At 42.2% G+C, this 24735-nt stretch overlaps 1 protein-coding gene across 1 annotated transcript in view; it reads left to right on the forward strand.

Annotated features, from left to right (window-relative positions):
* Positions 1–1119: 1119 nt before the first annotated feature.
* SLC5A1 (solute carrier family 5 member 1) overlaps positions 1120–24735 on the forward strand; it is a 68597-nt gene continuing 44981 nt past the window's right edge. Inside the window, exons 1-2 of the mRNA XM_032883228.1 lie at positions 1120–1261; positions 6733–6804. Of these exons, the coding sequence (XP_032739119.1) occupies positions 1127–1261; positions 6733–6804 (207 nt within the window). The 5' untranslated portion in view covers positions 1120–1126. The remainder of the gene's footprint in view (positions 1262–6732; positions 6805–24735) is intronic.

A 24735-nucleotide genomic window follows, 5' to 3' on the forward strand; every position in this document is an offset into this window, starting at 1 on the left:
GGATGGTTGTCTAGTGGTGGGAAGGGAGGGCTTGAGGCAGAACAGAGTCCTGGCAGGGCTTATGTGGTCACATATCACACCAGCATGGTTCCCCTCTCCAAAGTGACTGCTCTATGACCTCCAGCACCAGCTCCTGAGAGCATCTCCAACCCTTTTCTGAACTAGGCCTGCCATGGCCTAGACTGAAAGACCAGCGCTGTCACTGGCTTACTGTGTGATCTTGGGTGAGTCATGCCTCCTCTCTCAGCCATCTCTGTGTTGAGCCCTGACTTTCAGCTTAGACATGTGTCTCCAGATGGGCAGGTTGAGTTCCCCAAAAGGGTCAGCGTTTGATGAGCTCCATGGAAAGGATTCTCTAGTGTCTTCCCTCCAACCTGGATCATAAGGGCCCCAAATCACATTGCTGGTTGAGGCACAGGGCAAGGAAATAGCTCCCAGCGGGATCCCCTTTCTTCATCCTTACCAGGGGTGGGGGCGGGGTGGATAACATTGTCTCTGGGGGCTGCAGGGGAGTCAGAAAGGTGGGTAGGGACGTGGCTGTCCCTGTGGTCAAGAGACTGCAATTGTTCTGAATTTCTTTCCAGCAATATTTGACAACTGATCTTCCCCAGAATTTTCTCCATAGAGACCAATAACTTGGCTGATTCCTAGGAACAGTCCTGCACCCATTTTACACATGGAGAAGCCTGTCCACAGAGGGCTTGGTACTGATCCAGTGGCAGGTGACCTGAAGCCTTTAAGCCCCTGGCCTCAGGCAGCCTGGTTCTTCAATGAAGCCGCACCCTCTCTGCAGCTGCCGGGCCAGGTGCCCGCTGCCGCTGCCGGAGCACAGCGGGCCTTTGTGCTAGGCGGGCACCGCCCCCTGGCCGGCCCCTCCCCACTTACCGAACAGCCCTTACCTGCCCGCCTGCCACCTTTCTGCCAACAGCTCCGTCTGCTCCTCCTTCAGCGTGGTTTGCGTCCAAGGCTGCTTCCCGACGGCGCGGTGCAGGAGATCCGGGGCAGGGACGTGACTTCGAGGGTGCCTTCTCCCCGCCTAGCAGGGGCTGATCATTAACCCGGAGGCAGTATAAAGAGCAAGGGGCCTGGGCTGGAGCAACGCATCGCCACCGCCGCCGCCGCCGCCATGGACAGTACCACCTGGAGCTCCATGACCAACGCCACTGCCGCACCCCTCGCGCCCCACGAGCGCATCCGCAATGCGGCCGACATCTCTGTCATCGTCATCTACTTTGTGGTGGTGATGGCTGTCGGGCTGTGGGTATGTGAGGGCCCTGAGACATGGGCTAAGGGGACAAGGGCCACCAGGAGGGACAAGGGCCATCAGGAGGGACAAGGGGGGCTCACAGAGGAGCGATGGCACCGGTGAGCTGTGAGGAGGGGACGATGGGCTTAAGGGTCTGTGGAGCGGGTTGAAAATAACTTGGAAGCGTTTGAGAGGGGTTCAAGGGGGCACAGTGTGAGGTGAGGTGTCAAGCAAGGATGAGCAGAAAGAAGAGGGTTGCCCATGGGAGCTGGCGAGGAAGATCCAAGGAGGATACCCCTGGCCTGTGAGCAGAGAAGGAGGTGGAGAGAATTGGAGAGGCTGGGGGCCAGTGTGAGGGACAGCTTGGGGCTGCAGGGAAGATATTTTGGCTTGGGAGATAAACCCTAAGGAGTCTAGGACTATTCTGCCTCTTCTTAGTCATACAGTTTTGACTGGAAAAGAAACAATTCAGAGCAGGAAGGACACAAACCTCTGCCAACTGCAGGGGCTGCGGGGCAGCCTGTAATGGGGGCTGCTGTAGGGGTCCTCCTGGGAAAGGCTGACCTGCCAGTGCAGGGGCTGGAATGAGTGAGAATTGGAAAAGTTGGGTGGAAGAGGAATAGGAGGAAGACCGGAGGGTGGCCTGGTGCTGGGGAGAGGGAAGTGTCTGTGGCTCCCCTTGGGGACTGGGGACACACCAAACCAGAGAAACTTGTTCTTAGCAGCCTTGGAAATTGGAACTTAGAAATTTCACCATGACAGACTCTGGCACACCCAGCAACTAGATGATGAGATGTTTTAAATGTGCACATATTCCAGGGGCACTTGGGTGGCTCAGGCAGTTGAGCCACCATTTCTTGGTTTTGGCTAAGGTCATGTTTCATGGGTCATGGGATTGAGCCCCTCTTTGGACTCCAGGCTCCGGGCTCTACAATCCAGGAGTCTGCCTGAGAATTCACTCCATCTGCCCCTTCTCCCACTCCTGCATGCACTTGAGCTCTCTCTCATAAATAAATTTTTTTAAAAGATTTTATTTATTTGTCAGAGAGAGAGAGAGAGAGAAAGAGAGAGAGAAAACTAATGGGGGGGGGGAGGGGCAGTCAGAGGGAGAAGCAGGCTCCCCACTGAGGAGGCAGCCAGGTGTGGGACTTGATCCCAGGATCCCAGGATCATGACCTGAGCGAAGGACAGACTCTTTACCGACGGAGCCACCCAGGCATCCTTGAATAAGTAAATCATAAAAAAAATATAAATGAGCACATATTCCAGACACTCTCAATGGCTTTGGTTGGGGTGTTGGGCCAGGATGCTGAGAGGGCAGCAGGTGGTTGAACTCTTGATTTAGAGGGGAGGAGTGTGGACATTAGCCCTTCCATGGCCACAGAGTTTTGTTTCGTTTTTTTTTAGGGATAAAAGGAAGTTTTTTTTTTTTTTTTTTGGTTTGTTTGTTTTTTAAGTAATTATAGAAACCAGATGTGAGTAAAAACCTCTCCTAGTGTTCCAAGGGGTCAGTGTGACTGACTGTTCCCCAATAGTCTCACCTTCCCAGAAGTGTCCAACTAGGAGCCAGGATTCTCAAGTTATTTTTTTTTAATTTTATTTTTTCAGTGTTTCAAGATTCATTGTTTATGCACCACACGCAGTGCTCCATACAATACATACCCTCTTTAATACCCACCACCACGGTCACCTATCTCAAGTTTACTACTGGCTTTGACATGGTTCTATCTCTATGACCCTGGGAAACCCACCTCAACCTCAGTTTACTCAGGTGTAAATAGGTACAATTTTACCTATTCTTATGATTCCCCAAGGTTGTTTTAAAGATCTGCAGAGATGAACCTGAAAATTCTCTATGGAGAAGTCTTTTAAATACTATTAATCAGGGCACCTGAGTAGCTCAGTGGTTGAGCAGCTGCCTTCAGATTGGGTCATGGTCCCAGGGTCCTGGGATAGAGTCCCACATGGGGAATCCTTGCTCAGTGGGGAGTCTGCTTCTCCCTCTTCCTCTGCCCCACCTCTGCTTGTGCTCTCTCTCTCTCAAATAAAATCTTAAAAGAATACTATTAATCATTTGCCTTCCATGATATGAAGCAAGCCCTGAATTGTTTTTGTCCTTTTAAGTAAAATGGGCAAAAACCATCAACTGGGTAGTGCATCTTTACAGGAAACCTCAAGAAAAGGAGGGCAGGAATGCTAATCCCCATAGAAGAAGGAAACTGAAGACCCATGTGGTTGTGGTTTGTCCAAGGTTGCAGTACATGGAATTGTTCCTGGAACTCAGGGCTTTTGACTCTTGGTTTTCCACAGTACCAGGGGCTTTGCCACCTTGCCCGCCTTCCTCCTCACCCCTCCCCACCTTATAAGTGCTGTAGTGAAGATGTGAATCCATCATTTGCTAGCTGTGCCATACTGCCTGTTTCCCAGACAATCACTGATAATCTCTCTTTCCCTAACCAATCTTATTTTAGCCTCTGCCAATCCTGCTGATTATGGTGTTTACACTTTTCAAATATCTGTGAATCAGTATCACTTGTCCTGTTAAATGCTACTTAATGAGTCTGCTGATATTTGTCTACATTTAATCTTCCCCATTAGTCAGTGTTTCTGGGCCCCGATCATTTAACGTGCTGGATTTCTTCCAGTTTACATTCCTCTTTTTTTCTACTGGATTATCAAAGTGCCTTGGTTTAGGGATAGGCACCTTGACTCCTGCATGATCTCTGGGCTGCCCAGATAGAGCAATCCTGGCCTGTTGTGTTTCATCATCTTAGAAAAGACACTCACAGCTAAAGTCCCTGTCACCATCCTCATCTCTTCCAACATTATTTTGTTCTGTTTTACCCTCTTCCAGGGCTGCCTCATCCAACTATACAATACAGTATTATAAACTATGGTCACCATGATGTAAGTTAGATCTCCAGAATTTATTCACATTATAATTTTACCTTTCACTTTTTAAAAAAAATTTATTTATTTATTTTTAGAGAGAGAGAGAGAGCACAAGCATGAGTGAACGGAGTGGGGAGGGGCAGAAGGAGAGGGAGAGAGAGAATCTTGAGCAGACTCCCCACTGAGTGTGGAGCCTGACTTGGGGCTCCATCTCACCACCCTGAGATTATGACCTGAGCCAAAACCAAGAGTTGGTGGCTTAACTGATAGAGTCACTCAGTTACCCTTACCTTTTACCTATTGATCAACATCTCTCCGTTTCCTCCACCCCCAGCCCCTGACGATGAATATGTATTTCAAAATATCACATTGTATCCCTTAAAAACAAATAATTTTTATCAATATACATTAATAAAGCTGGAAAAATTGTAATATGGTAACACAGAGTAAAAAAAAATGTAGGGGCTATGAATGAGGTATGGAGGAAGTTCTCTAGATGTTTACAGAAGAGAGATTATTTTTGTTTGGGAAGGGGAGGAGGCCATAGGAGAGGAGGAAGTTTCTGTGGAGGAGTTTCAGGTAAAGTTTTATGGGGGAAGGTCACATTTGAGGGACCTTGAGGGATGGCTCTGCAGGGTCTGGGCTTGTGGAGAGGAGGGGATGAACATTCTAGAGAAGAGAAGTCCTGGTTTAGAAACACCTCTCCTTGTCTTTTATCCATCACCAACATCTTTCCTGAATTATCCAGTTCCCCACTCTAGTCTCTACTCTCACATTCTTCTTCTAAGCTCTTAATTTCCGAGACCAGCTTGGAAATGTTGTGTATGGGCCCCAAATCCACTTTTTGTGTCCCTCCGATACCACGTGGGGCTTATCCATGTGCTTTGACTTCAGAGTGACTTTCAGAATGGCCTTTCCCTGGCAAACTTCCATAGCCTGAGTCCTTGGGACATGTTTGTTGAGCCCCTAGCTACCTTCTTTGCTCCTTGGGTCTGTTAGCCCCTTTGTTATTAGAGAAACCACTATGGAAACCCTAAGAGTATGTCCTCTGGGAGGGAGGATCCTTCCAGGAATCCAGAAATATCTGAGCATGATCTCGCTGACACTGCCTGGCACATAGGGGTGCTTACCAATCTATTTTGGTTGTTGGATGTATGAATGACCCTGCTTCTAAAGGACTGAGTCCAGTCCATCTTTGGAGTCTGAGCATTCAGCAACATGCAATCTGTAGTAGACATGTTTGCTGAATAGATGGCGAGTTTTCAGTGTTTGAAATGTCACCATCTGAGGTTAATTCCTTTGGACCAGTGATGCTCTTCGGCCTCAGGGGTCATGTGTGAAAATGCAAACACCTTTAAAAAGGCTAAGTTATTATCAACCATTAACATTTTCAGGAAGATTAGCAAGTGACCAGCTAAGGGAATGCCACAGACATAGATAGTGGGAGGGCTGTACTGGCTAATGGAATTCAAGTAAATAAATTAAAACAAAGAAAGAGGGAGGAGGAAGGAGCCCACGGACAGAGACACCGTCCCAGTTTTGAGCTGGAAGACTGGGCCTGGGCCTGAGCTGCACCAGGAATAAGCTGACGGTTGAGAAGGACCATTCCAAGGGTGCTGGTGGTCATTTATTGAAGATGCATGACATTCTTCTCCTCATAAACCTTCAGTGGCTTCCACACTGCCTATGGAATAAAGGCTATATTTTTTAGCCTGGCATTTGAGGGTCTGTGATCTGCTCTCACTTCTCACCCCTCTCCTCATTCATATGCCTCAGCCAGGTTCACCAGGTAACACTGTTTACTCTTCCCTTCCTCCCCACACTGCTGCTGTTGTATCTCTGGGTTATTGCTCATCCTGTTCCCACCATCTAAAATGTTCTTTCCTTCTTTTCTCTAATAAATCCCATTCTATCTTCAAGACTTGTTGAAGTGCTGTTCCTTCTGTGAAGGTTTCCTGACACCCCAGTCAGAAGGAATCCCCTCCTTCTTCTGCATTTATAATAATCGTCATTCTACAGTACTCACAATATGTTGTAAAGTAATGTTTCCAGCAAGCTCCTACTGACATCATGGAGAGGAAAGTTTTGAATTGAGTTTGAATGTTCCATCTTTAGTGTATTTAGTACAAGCACCAAGCATTCCTATAGCATTTTTCTTTTTCTTTTTGTTTTGATAACATTATAGATATATAGTTCACATACTGTATAGTGCTTTTAAAAAGAATGATATTTCATTAGGCACCTTGAGTATGCTTGTAAAAAATGCACAAAAAGTTACATTTCCCCTTTTTTAACAAATAGGTCTGGGTTGGGTGATTTGCTTGGAGCTGTACTGTGAACTCATTTCAGAGCTAGCACAAGGGCAAGCTGTTAAACCTTTTGAGCTCCAGTCTTCTTGTCTGTCAAATCTAGATCACTGCTTCCTTCATCTAAGTATAGAAGAGCTCCAAGGGAGTAAGGAATGTGGAAGTATTTCAGTACATGAAGTGGATAAAAGAAAGTGCAAGTATATGTGGATGGAGAGGTGTGTCATTTTGGCTGGCAAAGTCGCTCTGTTCTAGTTTACTATTAAATTTTTGACCTTTCCTCCTCAGGCTATGTTTTCCACTAATCGTGGGACTGTTGGAGGCTTCTTCCTGGCAGGACGAAGTATGGTATGGTGGCCGGTAAGTTTTCTCTGAAAAACCACCTGCTTAACTACAATATTCTTCATAGGAAGCCCTTTTCTTCTTGGTTTTGGGAGGCACTGATTCTTCCTTCCTGCCTTAAGTCTCTGAAAATGGGTCTTCTGATCACCAGGTCTCCTGGGTACTCTTAATCTCTTATGGTAAAGGTAAATACAAAATGCTTGGAATCTTTCACGGTTTACATAGAGGAAGAGACTGCACAAGGTGGGCAGTGTGGAGAAGCAAAAAGAGCACACAGACTGAGATGATCTTGGGTACATCTGAGCCACCTTTGTATGTATAAAAACAGGATGGTAATAGTTGCCTTCTAGGAGTGTTATGAGAAATGGATACTTTTTGTGGGGTGGAAACTCAGTAAATAGCTCTTTCACTACAGTAACCTTTTTGTTACTTTATGTCTCATGATAGAGACACTTTATTTGTCCCAATTTGGGAGCCTAATGCAATGCCTGATACACAAGGGAACCTCAAGAAGCACTCATAGAACAGATGGAGGAGGAGCCCCCTACTGTTCTTACAGTTTTCTTCATCTCTTTGAGGATTTTGTGTTTTGTATATTTGAGAGGTATTTTTCTTGATACTTGTACATGGGCAGAACTATCTCAGTCAAAGGACATGTACATGCATGGAAGAGAAACTGGGAAGCCCCTTTCATCCTATCAGCACAGAGCTCTGGCTGGCTTATCAGTTCAGTCCAATGACTATCTCAACTCAGAGTTCTCACCAAAATGACTGGTTGACCCGATTGGCCAAGTTATGCAGTTTCTTGGACATAAGATACAAGCAAAACTAGCTGGTGAAAGAGGTGGGTAATGAAGCATAGAAACAATTAGAAGAAAGTGAGTGTGAGTTGGCTGGAGGAAGAGAAGAAATTAAAAATTGTCACAGTCATATGCAGAGCATGAGAAGAGTTGCACGGAAATCACACCACACCCTGCATTTGGCCTTTGATCGGCTGTTTTGGGATGGACTTTAATAACTGAAATCTTCACAGTTGCTTGGATTATCCCTGAAGTCATTTCTGTCTTCTCCCTAAGGTGGCCAAGAATACTGGGCAGATGCTGATTTATATCCTGGGTCCCTCATGGCACTCTCTCCTGACATATTTTATCTCCTCAAGCTTTGTACTTTGGTGCTTTCCTAAAAGTTGGTGTTGAATAGGCAGCTCTGATCACAAAGTTCAAGACAAGTCTAGGGTAGTCCCTCTAGAACTGCGCTGTCCAGTATGGTAGCCACTAATCTCATGGGCTACTTAAGTTGAAATTAAAATTAAATAAAACTAAAAATTTCTTTACTCAGTCATACTCGCCATATTCCAAGTGCTTAATAGCTACATGTGTAAACCTGGCGATTCACAGACCTATACCCCTGGGGCTAATAATACATTATATGTTAATAAAAAAATAAAAAATTAAAAAATCTTAAGTTTAATAGAGAAAAAAATAGCTACATGTGGGTAGTGTCTGCCATATTAGACAGTACAGATCTAGAATGTTTCTATCATCATAGAAATTTCTATTGGACAGGGTGTTGTACAGATTTCAGGGCCAAGGCTGGATGAAATCTTAGTGGACTTGAGATTTGCTGAATTAGCCGGATAGGAAGTTCACTTTTAGTTATTTTGAAAGCAGTGCACCCCCACCCCTTCTAATGCATCAGTAAACCTGCCAAGTACTCAGCTGCCCTCAGTTTGCATCCAGAATTCCTTAATCTCCCCTCCCCACACTGTGACAAGAAACTCTCATATCTCTTTATATAAAATTTCTAGGGCTGATTTATTGGGGGTAAGACATCAACTTCTAATCTCTGGGTCATGGAGAAGCCAATGAGAGTGTGTGTGTGGGGCTAACAATGGGACAGAACCATCCTTAGGAAATTTGCATTTTGGGCTTAGTCTGGCAACACGTCACATCTTAACTAGCAATGATGTTTTTCTTCCTGATAGCACCTGGGAGTGGGTCTGGGCTCAGATTTGGTTGGTGAGAGGAATTAGCCCTTCCCAAAGCATGTAGGGTCAATGATTCATGTGGGCTTTCCCGTAGGTGTTGCTTTCCTTACTCATGTTTCATTGTTAGATTATTCTAACTAACAGAGAAACATGGCATCATTATTCTTTTGTACAGAAGTCACTACTTCCTTGATGGGGCTGAAATTCAACTTCTTCTTCCAATAATGGTTTCCATCTAAGGCTTTGAGAGATTACATAAGTGGTTTGCAAACTTGCCCATGTATCAGAATTATCTGGGTTTGCTTACCAAAGGTACAGATTTCTAGGCCTTACTCCAGACCTATTAAAAAAAAACAAAACCCAAACCAAAAAACCAACCAAGCAAGCAAAAAAACCTTGGAAGAGAGGCCTAAGAATTTGAATTTAAAAAAAGCTTCCAGATGCTTTTTATTATCAGGCAGGTTTGATAATTACTGGTTTGGGTAGACTCTTATCTATCTGGTCAGATATACTGAAAACATCATCTGCTAGGGATGCTGGAGAGAGGAATTCTTGAATGGAGGATCAATGACTTCTAAGTCCTTCTCAATTTTGAGAATGATTTAATTCTAAAAAATTAAATCATTCAAAATTAGAACATGTATGGCCTTTGAAGTCATCATATCTGATCTGCCACATTTACTAATTGTATGCTTTGGCTAAGTCACTGACCTTCCCTGAGCTTCAATTTCTACCTCTAAAATGTAGGAGAATAGTGCCTACCAAATTTGGAGTGTTTTCGTCAGGATTAAATGAGATAATCCATGTAATCCATTCTGCATTTGGCAAGTACTCAGTAAATGAGACTATTAAGAAATGGAAGGAAGGTTAGGAGTGTTAGGGCAACCTTCCCCTTGGCATTTGTTTGGGGGCATAGCACTTAGTAATGCCCAATAAATGAAAACTATCATTTATGTGAAGCTAGTGCTGCTGCTTCAATTAAATTTAACTTTCAGATTGACCATGTCAGTAAATGAGCATGATTTATATTTATATTTATTTATACTACTATAATCATCAATCCCAGCTACACACTGACCACATTTTTGACATCTTTGAGATTGGCTTGTTGTGTTATAATCCATCAGTGGCATGCCATTGCTTGGCAATGCTTTTTCTTTCTTGGTGCTACGTGGTATGTCTTACAGTAGTTGGTGTCTTAGATTCAATTAAGTATGGTTATATTCTAAAATAGTGTGTTTGCAAATATGTTCACTGCAGAAATATCTCAAAGGCTGCCCTCTTCCTCTTTCCCAGCAAACTGACTTTTATTTATTTTATATAAGGAGAATCTGCAAAGATTTTGTTTGAGAACAAAGTTCTGCTAATTTATAAAATTTAAAAACTGTTAATTTATAAGAAAAATAAACATGATAATTTTTATTCTAAAATTTTAAATGGTTTAAATTATATTGCAATACATGCTTGAAAGGAGGAGTTAAAAGAGAAGATGTGAATCTAAGGACTTTCCCTCTAAAATTGAAAAAGAATTGAAACTATATTAAACCTATACATCTATATTTCTCTTCATGTTAAAATACAAAGTCAATTCAATCCTGTCAGGCTTGGAAGTTAATACCTGTAATATAAATTCTCAAAAGTGCAAGCCCAAGGAGAACATTACAGAGATAACAGGCTTCCAGGAGCTCACATCTCTGTCAGAAACCTACTGGGACACTTTGTCCCCTCCATCTGCCTTTAGCCATGTTGCTTTGTGTTGTAGCAGGAGTGAACAACCAGAGAAGTTTTGGGAAAAGAGTTCTTAGGTGATTTGAGAAAGGGAGGACCTGGGATTAATGCACCAGAGGTCAGGAGGACTTGGGTACTCACCCACAAAAAAAGTAGGAGGAAATCGTACCTTGCAAAGTCTGAAAAGAGGTTGAAGAAAGAGGTCTACTGGGGACATTCTTAGGGGCTTAGGAGGCTGAAGGAGAAGTTATGACCTGTAACCAGTGAATATTTAGGAGCTCTGGAAAAAGACCCTATTCCTAAAAAGTTAATAAGCCTGAGAGAGAGAAATCATTTGTGCCTTGCCTTAAGAAAAGAAGGGCTATCCGTACCCCAATGTTTATAGCAGCAATGGCCACGGTCGCCAAACTGTGGAAAGAACCACGATGCCCTTCAACAGACGAATGGATAAGGATGATATGGTCCATATACACTATGGAATATTATGCCTCCGTCAGAAAGGATGAATACCCAACTTTTGTATCAACATGGACGGGCCTGAAAGAGATTATGCTGAGTGAAATAAGTCAAGCAGAGAGAGTCAATTATCATATGGTTTCACTTATTTGTGGAGCATAACAAATAACATGGAGGACATGGGGAGATGGAGAGGAGAAAGGAGTTGAGGGAAATTGGAAGGGGAGGTGAACCATGAGAGACTATGGACTCTGAAAAACAACCTGAGTGTTTTGAAGGGGCGGGGGGGTGGGAGGTTGGGGGAGCCAGGTGGTGGGTATGAAGGAGGGCACTTATTGCATGGAGCACTGGGTGTGGTGCAAAAACAATGAATTCTGTTAACGCTGAAAAGAAAAAAAAAAAGAATAGAAGTGAGGGGCAATTGAAGAGGAAGAGCAAGCACTCCAAGGCTGGGTTACAAGAGGAGACAGCTTACACAGTGGGCCAGGCAGGGAGGCCTCCAGAAGCCTGAGTCACACTTGAGCAAGCCAAGCCAACTGAGTAATATGAAACCATGAAGCTATACCTTTTGTAACTTTAGGCTGGTTGATGGCTCAGGATTCCCTTCTGTGGTTGGCAGCTTTTAACAAACAGTTGCCTGTATGCTATGTTGTAATGATTATTTGGGGATGTGGGAAATGGGGAAGCAGGAATGTGAGCATTGAAGGGGAAATTCCCTACTCCTTGTCTAGTGGTAGCAGAAATTAATCAGAGAGGCTGGGCCTCAGATACACCGCCCAGTGGAGAATCCTTATTTTGGAGGAGGATTTGATTATACTCACCTGAGTCAGCTCCAAGGGAGAAGTGGGTTATAATGGGGTTGAATAAACCCTTTGACAACTTCCTTCAAGCAGAAATAAGCCCTCCAGAAGGAGTGGGAACCTCACAAAGAAACCAAAGGACTTGGCTTGTCCCAGCTTTGTGACATCGGGCAAATCATTAACTTCTCTGAGTCTCAGAGTTTCCACTGTAATGGGGGACAGTCAGATTGAGGATCTCAAAGAACCAAGAATGAGTGTGGGCATGTTAGCCAGTCTATTGCCAAAGAAGATCTGGAAAATTGAATGGCTGTGGATCTCTCAATAGCCACAGTTCCTTTCCTTCTTTTATTATTAGAGAATCATCAGAGAGGAGTATACCACAGTGATGTAGGGCGAGGGTTGAAAAACATTCTCTGTAATGCGCCAGATAATAAATATTTTGGCTTTGTAGGCTATATGGTCTCTGTCACAACTATTCAACTCTGCTATTGTAGCATGAAATTAGCCATGGACAATACATAAATGGATGGCCATGACTATGTTCCAAAAAAACTTTATTTGCAAAAAGAGGCAGAGGGCCAGATTTGGTCTATAAGTCCTAATTTGTTGACCCCTTGTTCAGGCCTAGGATCTGGAATCAGGCTGCTAGAGTTCAAGCCTAGCTTCTGCCCCTTAATTGTTGTGTGACCTTGCTTGAGTTACTAAGCATCTCTGTGTCTTACATTTGCTATCTCTACAGTGACAATAATGGTACTTACTTAAGATTGTTGCTGAAAACTTTTTAAGGCTGTCATCGTATCCCATATCTGAGTGATCCAGCAAGAATGATTAACCCCACGGGTTGCCCAAGTTCATACAAGATAATTACAGAGCTAGGACTCTTTCTCTTTTTCTGGTTATTCAGCTCCTTTCTTCCTATTCTTTGGGTTGGAAATTTGTGAGATCAATAGGTATAGTCTAAAGGTTTATCTGAAAACCAAGAAATTCTTTTCTTTAGGATTGAATAGAGACCATGATGAAAATTTTCCCTCAGGAAAGAAGACAGACCCCCCCCCATTTTATTTTATTTTTCAGTGTTCCAGGATTCATTGTTTATGCACCATACCCAGTGCTCCATGCAATACGTGCCCTCCATAATACCCACCACCAGGCTCACCCAACCCCATCCCCCTCCCCTCCAAAACCCTCAGTTTGTTTCTCAGAGTCCAGTCTCTCATGTTTTGTCTCTCCCTCCAATTTTCCCCAACTCACTTGTCCGCTCCATCTCCCAATGTCCTCTAGGTTATACCTTATGCTCCACAAGTAAGTGAAACCATAAGATAATTGACTCTCTCTGCTTGACTTGTTTCACTCAGCATAATCTCTTCCAGTCCCATCCATGTTGAAACAAAAGTTGGGTATTTATCCTTTCTGAGGGAGGCATAATACTCCTTAGTATATATGGACCACCTCTTCCTTATCCATTCATCCGTTGAAGGGCATCTTGGTTCTTTCCACAAGCTTGGCAACTGTGGCTATTGCTGCTATGAACATTGGGGTACAGATGGCCCTTCTTTTCACTATAGCAGTATCTTTGGGGTAAATACCCAGTAGCACACTTGCAAGATCATAGGGAAGCTCTATTTTTAATTTCTTAAGGAATCTCCACACTGTTTTCCAAAGTGGCTGCACCAAACTTGCATTCCCACCAACAGTGTGAGAGGGTTCCCCTTTCTCCACATCCTCTCCAACACATGTTGTTTACTGAGAAGACAGCTTTTTATACTCACTAAACTTTATTGAGTAAAATATATCTGATTTGATATTTAAGTCTTTAAATCCTAATGATCAACTATCTATTAAGATGCTACTGGAGTGGGTCTTGAAAGTGTCTAGCAGGCCTAAGACCTAGGTGGTAATTCATGAATGAGAGAGAAAGAGCATGAAGTATGTGAATGGACACAGAAGAGGCAGAGAGCTCACCAAGGGAACAAAGTTCAGAAAGATGCAAAACCCAGGACAGACAAGTACTTGACCTTCATAAGCCTGAATAGAAGTGACCACTAAGTCCAGTTGACCCTTTCTTCCCGCTCTGATTGTTTTCTACTTGCATGTAGCTCTGTGTGCTTTTGTTTATCCCAGGGCCGAGGCTATGTTTTTCTTAATCTTTTTTTTCTTCTTCTAATACCTAGTCTAAGACCCTGCATCTATGGGCATTTGAGAAATATGTGCTGAATTAAAGAAATAGGAGGGAGGAGAAGGACATGTCCTTAGACACTCTTGCTGGATCCCCTTGTTAATGTCACCTACGATCTTAACCTGCATTCTGCTCTCTGGCCACTGGCCACAGAGTGTAGGCTGTAAGAATTTAGGAGGTTAAGAGGGTGCTGGGTCCAAGTCAAGCCTTCGTCCAGCAGTGCTCCACATTTCTCTTTCTGTGTACAGAGAAAACTTTTTTTTCTTCGGACTTTGTCTTTTTAAGGCTCATGGTAGTAAAATTGGAAAAGCAAACTGGCCCCAATCATAGTGCCTGATTTCAGCCCTATTGGACCCCTTGGAAAAGTCTGGTATGACTATGCTTCCTTGATGTCTCAAACATTTGTTTTTTCTCAGGTTGAGTCAAGATTTTGTAAAACTTGACTGTTTACGTAGATACGTATCCCTTTTCTGGTGAGGGTTTTTTGCTTAATGTGACAGTTGCTGCCTTGCTCTTGAATAGCCTGTTCCCTCTCTTCTTCTTTTCATCTTCTTCTACCACCAAGTCATTCTTCCCCTCTCTTCCTTCCCTCACTTTCTCTCCCTGCCTTTCTTCCTCTCTTTTTGATAGGGCCATTTATTTCCCTGTCGCTCTTCATGGCTTAATCCCCTCTGAGGAGTTTCTCTGATTAATGCACAGCCACTCACCACCCCATGTATTCTTTGTGTTCTTAGGCAGTTGATGGGTGTGTAGCCAATTTCCTGTCATCTAGTTGGTGCATAAACTCCTGGTTTCTCCTTTCTCTCTGGATACCTTCCTAGCATTTTTTTTTAACACGTCAGCATTTTCCCAGACAGAGAAAGGAAAAAGTAAATTATAATCAACATTTCTAGTTGTTTCAAGTCAGAAGAGTGCTGAAACTATCAGCTAAGATGAAGACTTTGGGTTATTCATGTTAGATATATATCTGGGCTTTCCCTTTCTACCATTGGCATGGCACATTTTAGGTCACCTATGTTTCTCTTTGTTTGGGTAAATTTTATATTAGTGAGGTGATTTAGAGTTTGGACTAAGACTGGGGGCCCTGGAGCCAGGCTGCTTTATTTTGAACCCTAGTTCCCCATTTCTAGCTTTGTAGCCTTGGGTGAGTTAAACTCTCTGTGCTTCAGTTTCCTCAACTGAAAAATAGAGGATATAACACCTATCTTACAGAGTTGTTTTGAGGATTCAGTTAGTTAAAATACATTAATCTTTTACAACAGAGTATAATTAGTAGTAAGACGAGTTGACTATTTTAAATAACATCATTATCATCATCATTACCATCATCACCATGTTTTTAAGTAATCTCTACTTAAATGTGGGGCTGAAACTCATGACCCTAAGATCAAGAGTCATATATTCTATAGCCAGACAGGTGCCCCCATCATCATCATTATTACTTTATCTCATCTCCAGACCTTCCTTCTTAAACTGTGAATTCAATAATTTATCCATTTATGCATTGTTATTATTTCATTCTATGTTTACATGTTGATTACCTACTATGTGTTATGTTCTCTGTTAGGTGCTGACATATATTTGTGTGTGTGTGACACACATTCTTACAAAATCTATCCACAATTACAAATAGTGATAAGTGTTAAGAAGGAAGTGTATTTGAGTCAAGGGTGAGAGGGAAGGAAAGTGGTCTTTCTCAACCTACATAAGAGGATCAGGAAAGGCCTTTCCGAGGACAGAGTATTTAGGTTGAGACAGGAGGATCAGGAGGCAGTCATATAAAGATTGGGGAAAGAATAATCCAAGAAGAAGGAACAGAATGGTCAAAGGCCTGAGATGGGAAGGATCTTGGGATAGTTGAAGAACTGAAAGGGGGCCAGAGTAGGGGAGACAATGCATATCAATCAGACCCTTTGAGTGAGGGACTCCTAGTGTTGATGATCCCAAGGAAGAGCCCAAGCCCATCTGAATGGTGAGAGGGTTGATCTCTAGCCTCCTTGACCTATGAATGCCACCAGAAGACCTCACTTGCCTTTTGTGCCAATAACCTGTGGGAAAGTGCCAGCCTTGGCAGCGGTTTCCTGATTTCCTGCCCTTTTGGTTCTTAGGGCAAGAAGATAGACTTGTGAAGATAATGTGTGAATGGCCACCATTGTTCATGAAGGACATAAGCTGATATAAAGTAAACAGAGATTATGATGGCTCTGGAGCAATGTGTGTGTCTAAATATTTACCAGAATCTCAAATAAAATGGTCTGAATACATGAGCCCCACCTTCTTTTCTGTCCCAGTCCAGGAATTGTGATCCTTAAGAGATGGCAAGAGTCAAAGTTTAAATCTTTCCAAACCTCTCCTATGAAAAGATATAATGGAATCAAAATACTAATTCAGATTTTAAGACCATTTCCCCAGGGGATGAGGGAAGAATCTGAAATACAAGCATGATGCAGATGTATACATGCGGTTTCTAAATTTACAGTGAGATGGGTAGGGGAGTCTGACCCGACTGTGCCCCTTCAGGGATGTTCAGAAGCGAATGTCTGGGGAAGAAGGGGAAAGTCAGAGCTGTGGTATGGTCTCCCTTTCTGTCTCTTGGATGTTGGTCAGTTTGGCTATGGAACCTTGGGAAAATCACTGTTCTGATTTTCAGTCTTCTCACCCATAAAATGAAAATGAGAATAATTCTTATCTCACAGACTATAGTGAGCATGATGTAGTTTAAAGTGAATGAGGGGTTTGAAGAGGTGGGGGGGTGGGAGGTTGGGGGAACCAGGTGGTGGGTATTAGAGAGGGCACGGACTGCATGGAGCACTGGGCGTGGTACAAAAACAATGAATACTGTTATGCTGAAAATAAATTAAAAAAAAATGATTAAATAAAAAAAAAATAAAGTGAATGAGGTGCCTGGCCCCATACTTGGCCTAGAGGAGGCACTGCGAAATTTAGTCATTTCTCTCCCTTTCTTATTCTCCCAGGACAGGCCTCTCAAAGGGTGGTGCCCACAACAGCAGCATCAGCAAGACCTGGGCTCTAGTTAGAAAGGCAAAATTTCCAGCTTCAACCCAGACCCGCTGTATCAGAAAGTTGAAAGGATGGGATTCAACCATCTTTGATTTAACAAAATTTCCAAATGACTGTGATTGGAGTTGCCAGATTTAACAAATAAAAATATAGTGGCTCATTAAATCTGAATTTCAGAGAAACAATGAATATTTTTTTAGTGTAACGTGTCTCATGCAATATTTGAACATAATTTCATTAAAAGTGATTTTGTTTATCTGAAATTCAGATATAACTGGGTGTTCCATATTTTTACTTTAGATTCTGATGCATGCTCCAGTTTGAGAACAGTTGAAGGCAATCATCTAGCACAGCCCAGAGAAAGGGTGGAGAGGAAACTCTGGGATATTTTGTTTCATTCCTTAAAGGGGAGATAGAAACTGGAGCAAAAAGCCATCTCCAGAGGTCTGGGCATTCTGGGTATTATATGGTCCATTAACAAAGAAAAACAGTTTCTTGAAATTAAGTGAGTTTATTTTCCATTTGAGCTGTGAAGATCTTGCTCCCTCTAAGAGAAAGTGACCACTCTGTCTCTTTCAGGAAATTTGGGGGCACTCCATAAAAACATGGGCTGTATAAAAGCATCATCAGTATTTCTCCAGAATAGCATAGCTTTGTGGAACAAAACTTTTCTTTTTTTAAATTAAATTTCAATTAGCCAAGAATAATACATCATTAATTTTGGAAGTAGTGTTTAATGATTCATTAGTTGTATATTACACTCAGTGCTCATCACATCACATGCCCCCCTTAACTTTCCTTCCTTCCTTCCTTGCTTCCTTCCTTCCTTCCTTCCTTTCTCTCTCTCTCTCTCTTTCTTTCTTTCTTTCTCCTTCCCCCTTCCTTTCTCCCTCCCTCTCTCTCTCCCCGCTCTCTCTCTTTCTTTCTTCCTCCCTCTCTCCCTTCCTCCGTTCCTCTCTCCCTCCCTCCCTTCCTTCTTTCTTCCTCTATCATCTATCTTTCTTCTTTCTTTCTCCTTCTTTTTTCCTTCCTTCCTTTCTTTCCCCTTCTTTCTTTTCTTCTTCTTTTCTTTTTTTTATCTTGCCTGCCACTTCCCTCATACAGTGGGAAAACTTTCTTAAAGATGTATCTTATTGGGTGCCTGGGTGGCTCAGTGGGTTAAAGCCTCTGCCTTAGGCTCAGGTCATGATCCCAGATCCTGGGATTGAGCCCCGCATCAGGCTCCCTGCCTCTCTGCCTGCTTGTAATCTCTGTCTGCCAAATAAACAAATAAAATCTTAAAAAAAAGATGTCTCATATTTGTCATGTCATTTAAGCCTGACAACCTCCTTGTGGGGTAAGCTACGGATTCTTATTCTCAGTTTATTGTAGAAGAAACTGAGGTTCAAGGCAAGGAAGTGACTGGTTCATGGTCATAAAATTTTTGACAGAACCAAGATTAGAACCAGGTTGGAAGTCTCCCAGTGTTCTTGGATGGAAGGAAAGCAAGTGGGGTCCATACCACTTATTTATATTTTCAGGCATGATTATTGATACAGGATACTTTTTGCAAATCCATTGGCTGCCTCTGATGGTGAAATAAGGAAGACAGCCATTGTCCATTGCCGTTGTCCATTGCCATAAGCAATTCTTGACTCTTGGGTGGGTGGTTTGGAGTGTCATACTATCATCCTACTTTCCTAAAGGTGTGAAAGTAAATGTAGCATTAATGGGTAAACTTGAATCACATTCTTCCTCAGGGCTATAATTTTGTTTTCATTTGAAAATAACAAGGTTGAACTTAATTATTTCCAAGGTAATTCCAGCTCTACCATCAGATGACTGGAGTTGGCAAGTAAATAGGCTGTTCCATATAGTTCCCATTTTCTTTTTCTTGTCACACAAAACACAATTTTTAGGTAGCATTCTATGACATTTTCATGTCTTTTCTTATATTGCCCCCAACAAACACAACTTTCCTGCATGTTTTGTTCTCAGGTTCTGCAAATGAATCTGAGACAGCTCTGGAATGATTTCCCTTTATTGTTAAAGGTTTTACGAATTGTGTTCTGCTTATAAAATTACACAAACTGATTGTGGAAAGATTAGAAAAGTACAAAAAAAGTACAAAAACACATTCATTGTTTTCTCTTTCAAAGATAACCACTGTTAAATGTGGAAATGTATCCCTATCTCTATCACTATCTCTCTCTTTAAAACTTTGTATATTATTTTTTATTTGACATTTTATCACTTTCATCTTCCCATCATAACAAATTCTTCAAAGCAATGATTTTAATGGCTGTGCAATAGTCCATTACAGGTTTATACCTTCATCTATCTGGTTGTCTTCCTATTATGGGGCCTTTATGTTGTTTCCAAACTTTCCTGTATTATAAGTAACATGGCAATGAACATACTAAGAAATACTTTCATATAAATGTTTGTCTATATTTTTGATAATTTGCATAAGGTAGAGTACTAAAAGTAGTGTCATATGGTGGAGGGAGATGAAATTTTGATATGTACCAACAAACTACTTTCCAGAATTACATTTATGTCAGAAATATATGGGAGAACCTATTTACTTGGTTCTTTGAGGGACTAACCCAGAAGGTCAGATTCCACTTGAGGTCTTACTAACACTGATCTTACAGGTCACCATATTAACATCTCAGAGTAGTGTATAGTCCTAGCATGCCCCATTGTTCTCCTGGGTACCATCTGGGCCTGGCAGGCCAAGTTTATTGCCTCTTCCTCAGTAGAGAGCCATCCTTGATATGTCCCTATGAAGAGTCCCAACTCTATGCAGACAGTGGGAATAAATACAACTCTAAGGCAATTTGTCGCCACCACCCTAGGAATTGATACACCAACTCACTCACTCACTCACTCACTCACTCACTCAGCAGACTTTTATGGCATGCTTGTCATGTGCAAGAAAGGTTCTGTGCTCTTTGAGGGCTAAAAGATATGGGAGGGGGGCAACATTTAGTGTGGAAGCAGTATGATGCCCAGGAGAGTGCAACAGATGAGGAGTGGGAGTTAGAGATTGGAGGAGGAAGAGATCAGCTCTGAATGGTGTCAGTGGAGAGATGGGATTGGGATTGAAGACTGGGTCAGTGTTTTGGGGACATCAGAGTTTGATGGAGAGGAGGTTCATGCAGAGGGCAATGGCATAAATAAATAAAAACAGAAGGTAGGAAATCTCAGAGCATATCTAGGAAACTGAGTCAGTGTAATTTAACTGGAGTGTAGGGGATATGAAATAGTATGGAGAGGCTTCTGGGGATGGAGAAGGATGAGGGGGTTGGATTGCAGACAGCCTTGAAGGCCTGTAATTTCTGGTGAGATAGATTCAAGTCCATGGCCAGTGAAGAGCAGACATATGAGAAGAGGAAGCTTAGTTTAGAGAAGATTTGAGGGTAGGCACAACCCCTTTCCTTAGATATTGGAAGAGCTAGCTTATGGGAGAGAGATTTGACTGTTCTGTATTGCTCCAGAAGGCAGCAGGGTAGATTTCAGCTCAAGGTAAAGGAGAACTTTTTAATCATTAGAATTTTTCCCATATGGTTTCAGCTGCCTTGTAAAGTGGGGAGCTCTCTGTCACTAGAAGTATGCATTCAGAAACTGACCATCACTTGCAGAGTGTTGCAGAGGGAATTCAAGCCATGACATTTGTGGGTCCAATACAACTCTGGAAGACTTACAATTCTCTAATTTCTCCATATATTTCCTCTCCTGCCAACTTTCTAGGGTAGGAAGTTTAGGAAGTCAAATGTGATTATGACTTTCCCAAAATTCAAAAGAAAACATAGTCTTTTTGCCATTTTCGTTGTTACATTTTATTTCCCCAATTACCTTGCTATCAAACCTGTTGAGTGTGGTCAGACCCAGCTCAACTTGCACAGTGACAGCAAAGCCATCTGAATACTTGTAATAGCTTCTTGAACCCCATCAGGGGATGAGGAAGTCTTGGAAAGAAGTTAGTCAGAAGCAAGGTCAAGCTGGGGAAATTTTAGATGAAGTCTAAAGTCCTGAACTCAGAGGGACTGTGGGAAGAAATTATAGAGAAGAACATAATTATTCATATCACTGGGTCACCCTCTGGATGGGACATGTTTCCCAAATGGGCATGAATGTCAGTGAGGAGTGGACAGAGAGTGTTTGGGAAACCAGAGTGATGAAAGCATTGTTAATGAACTTTAGTGAGAGGAAGGGCAGAGTAAAAACCTGGCAGGGGAGTGGAAGTGATGAAGCAGTGGTGTCTGTTACTACTAGCCTGCTTGTACTGCCCTGACAAAATACCATACACTGGGAGCTTTAAACAAGAGGAATTTATTTATCCACATTTCTGGAGGGTTGGTTTCTGGTGAGACCTCTTTTTCTGGCTTGTAGATGATTGCCTTCTGTCCATGCATTCACATGGCCTTTTTTCTGAGTAGAGAATGAAAGAGAGGAAGAGAGGAATGGTGGGAGGGAGGGACACAGGGAGAGGAAAAGAGAGAGGGAGGGAGAGAGGGAGAGTGAGAGAGAGAAAGAAAGAGAGAGAGAGAGAGATGGTGTCTCTTTCTTATAAGGATCAGTCCTGTCAGATTATGGCCCCACTCTTATGACTTAATTTAACCTTAATTACCTCCGTAAATAACCTATCTCCTAATAAAGTCACATTAGAAGGTTAAATTTTGGGGGAACACAATCCGTCTATAACAGTGTCCATTGCAGGTCTTATGAATTGTCTTTGTCCTCTTGGAGGAGAGAAAGGACTCTGATTGAGTGCTGGCTAAATGTCAGTCATTATTGATTGATAATCTCATTTGACTCCTGAATAACCCTGTCATGAAAGAAGATTGAAGCTCACAGATATTATGATCACCCAGATAGTAAAAGGTCAAGAAAGTATTCAAACTGTAATTTTTAATTTCAAACTTCTCACTGGAGGGGACTTTAACTTGAAATCTTGTTGAATTCCTAAGACTACATCTTTTTTAAAAATAGATTCTGGGTGCGGTGCAAAAATAATGAATACTGTTACGCTGAAAAAATAAAAAATTTAAAAAAATAGATTTTTAAAAGATGCTATTTATATATGTATTTAAGAGAGAGAGAGAAAGAGAGAGAGAACATGAGTCGGGGAGGGAGGGCGGGAGAGGGAGAAGCAGCCTCCCCAGTGAGCAGGGAGCCAGACATGCATGCGACACTGGATCCCAGGACCTGGGGGTTATGACCTGAGCCAAAGGCAGATGTTAACCGACTGAGCCACCCAGGCACCCTGAGGACTACCTGGAACTTCAAGGAAGACTGCCTTGGCAGGCCCATCTGGGGGTTGGGGAGGGTCTCTAAATATGGAAATGTGGTTTGATCAGAGTTGTACTTTGTGGAATCGGCCATGTGGGTAGGGGAGAGTGGAGATCATCTAGAAGCCTACTGAGAGATAACCACAGCCTTTACAGGGGCAGTATAAGAAGTGCTAGATGCCTTTAACATTGTGAAGACAGAGTCAGGGTTTGGGTAAATGATTGAGTGAAGGCCAAGGGGTGAAGGGAGGAAGTCCAGAATGAAGACAGGGTAAGTGACTGGGAAAATAGTAGTGACCATGACAAAAATTAACTGACTCTGGGCAGGACATGTGGTACCCCCAAAGCTCTCCTGATCCCCGTTCTATCAGATGGTAAGGGGGTACCTCAGAAAAGCCTGCAACTGCTTAAAGTCCAATGTTCCTCTTTGGGGGAATGTTGGAGAGGACTTCTTGAACTTAAGGTTAATCTAATGCAGTTAATCATTACTGGTAATTATGCCCTTAATAGTACAACATTATGCTTAATAATTTATCAAGTGAAAGATGATAAATAAAAGGATAATGGGCCAGGACAGGCAGAAGGGAATTCTTCTTTTTTAAATTTATTTTCAGCATAACAGTATCCATTGTTTTTGCACCACACCCAGTGCTCCATGCAATACGTGCCCTCTCCAGTACCCACCACCTGGTTCCCCCAACCTCCCACCCCCTCGCCCCTTCAGACCCCTCAGATTGTTTTTCAGAGTCCATAGTCTCTCATGGTTCACCTCCCCTTCCAATTTCCCTCAACTCCCTTCTCCTCTCCATCTCCCCTTGTCCTCCATGCTATTTGTTATGCTCCACAAATAAGTGAAACCATATGATAATTGACTCTCTCTGCTTGACTTATTTCACTCAGCATAATCTCTTCCAGTCCCGTCCATGTTGCTACAAAAGTTGGGTATTCATCCTTTCTGATGGAGGCATAATACTCCATAGTGTATATGGACCACATCTTCCTTATCCATTCGTCCGTGGAAGGGCATCTTGGTTCTTTCCACAGTTTGGCGACCATGTCCATTGCTGTTATAAACATTGGGGTACAGATGGCCCTTTTTTCACTACATCTGTATCTTTGGGGTAAATATCCAGTAGTGCAATGGCAGGGTCATAGGGAAGCTCTATTTTTAATTTCTTGAGGAATCTCCACACTCCAAAGTGGCTGCACCAACTTGCATTCCCACCAACAGTGTAAGAGTGTTCCCCTTTCTCCACATCCCCTCCAACACATGTTGTTTCCTGTCTTGCTAATTTTGGCCATTCTAACTGGTGTAAGGTGGTATCTTAATGTGGTTTTAATTTGAATTTCCCTGATGGCTAGTGATGATGAACATTTTTTCATGTGTCTGATACCATTTGTACATCTTCATTGGAGAAGTGTCTGTTCATATAGGCAGAGGGGAATTCTGACTGAAAGTGGACTGTTAACTAACAGTTAACATAATTTTAAAAAAAGAAACATGATGATTAAAAAAATTTCAGTTGATGGCAGGATCTCTTCTTTGTTCCTTAAATTGCAATTAAAATATTAATACATACTAACAAATATTAACCTCCAAAAATAAAAAATAAAAGTGGACTGTTATCCCCACCAAGCTTTGACAAGAAAGAGGTGAATGTCTCTGAACAGTCTGTTTTCCTCCCATTTCCCCTCCTTCTTCTTTTTAAAAATTCGAGTGTAATTAACATACAGTGTTATATTAATTTTAGGTGAACAATATAATGATTCAACAATTCTGTACAATTCTCAGTGCTCATAAAGATAAGTGTACTTTTAATCCCTTTTATCTATTTTACTCATCCCCTCCAACCTTCCTTCTGGCAATTCCCAATTAGTTCTCTGTATTTAAGAGTCTGTTTTCTTTCCCCTTCTTTTTTCTTTGTTTTGTTTCTTAAGTTCCACGTATGAATGAAATCATATGGTATTTGTCTTTCTCTGACTGACTTATTTTACTTGGTATCATACTCTCTAGGTCCATTCAAGTTGTCACAAATGGAAAGATTTCATTCTTTTTATGGCTCAGTAATATTCCATTATATATATATCATATACATACACATGGTTATACATATAATAGAATACATATATATATACACACACATATATATATATACACACATATATATATGTATTCCCTTATATGTATAATCATATCTTCTTTATCCACTCTTCTATGGATCCATTTTTCCCCTTAATAAATGGCATCCACCTACCAAGTCCTGAATCTAGGAGTTACCTTTGATTACTCTCTCCCTCATTTCCCACATCTGATCCATTAAGGGTAATTCCAAGAGTCAGGACTCCTGTCAACTTTATTTCTAAAACACACTCCAATCTCTACACTTGCCTTTGTCTTGACTGCTATTACCAGAGACCAAGACACTGTCCTCTCATGCATATAGAGCATTAGCCTACATACAGTTTCTCTGCTTTCTCCCTTGCCCCAGCGCTACATTATCCACA

Source organism: Lontra canadensis, unplaced genomic scaffold (genome assembly GCF_010015895.1).
Source record: "Lontra canadensis isolate GAN:19392208 unplaced genomic scaffold, GSC_riverotter_1.0 scaffold87, whole genome shotgun sequence".
Classification (NCBI taxonomy): domain Eukaryota; kingdom Metazoa; phylum Chordata; class Mammalia; order Carnivora; family Mustelidae; genus Lontra; species Lontra canadensis.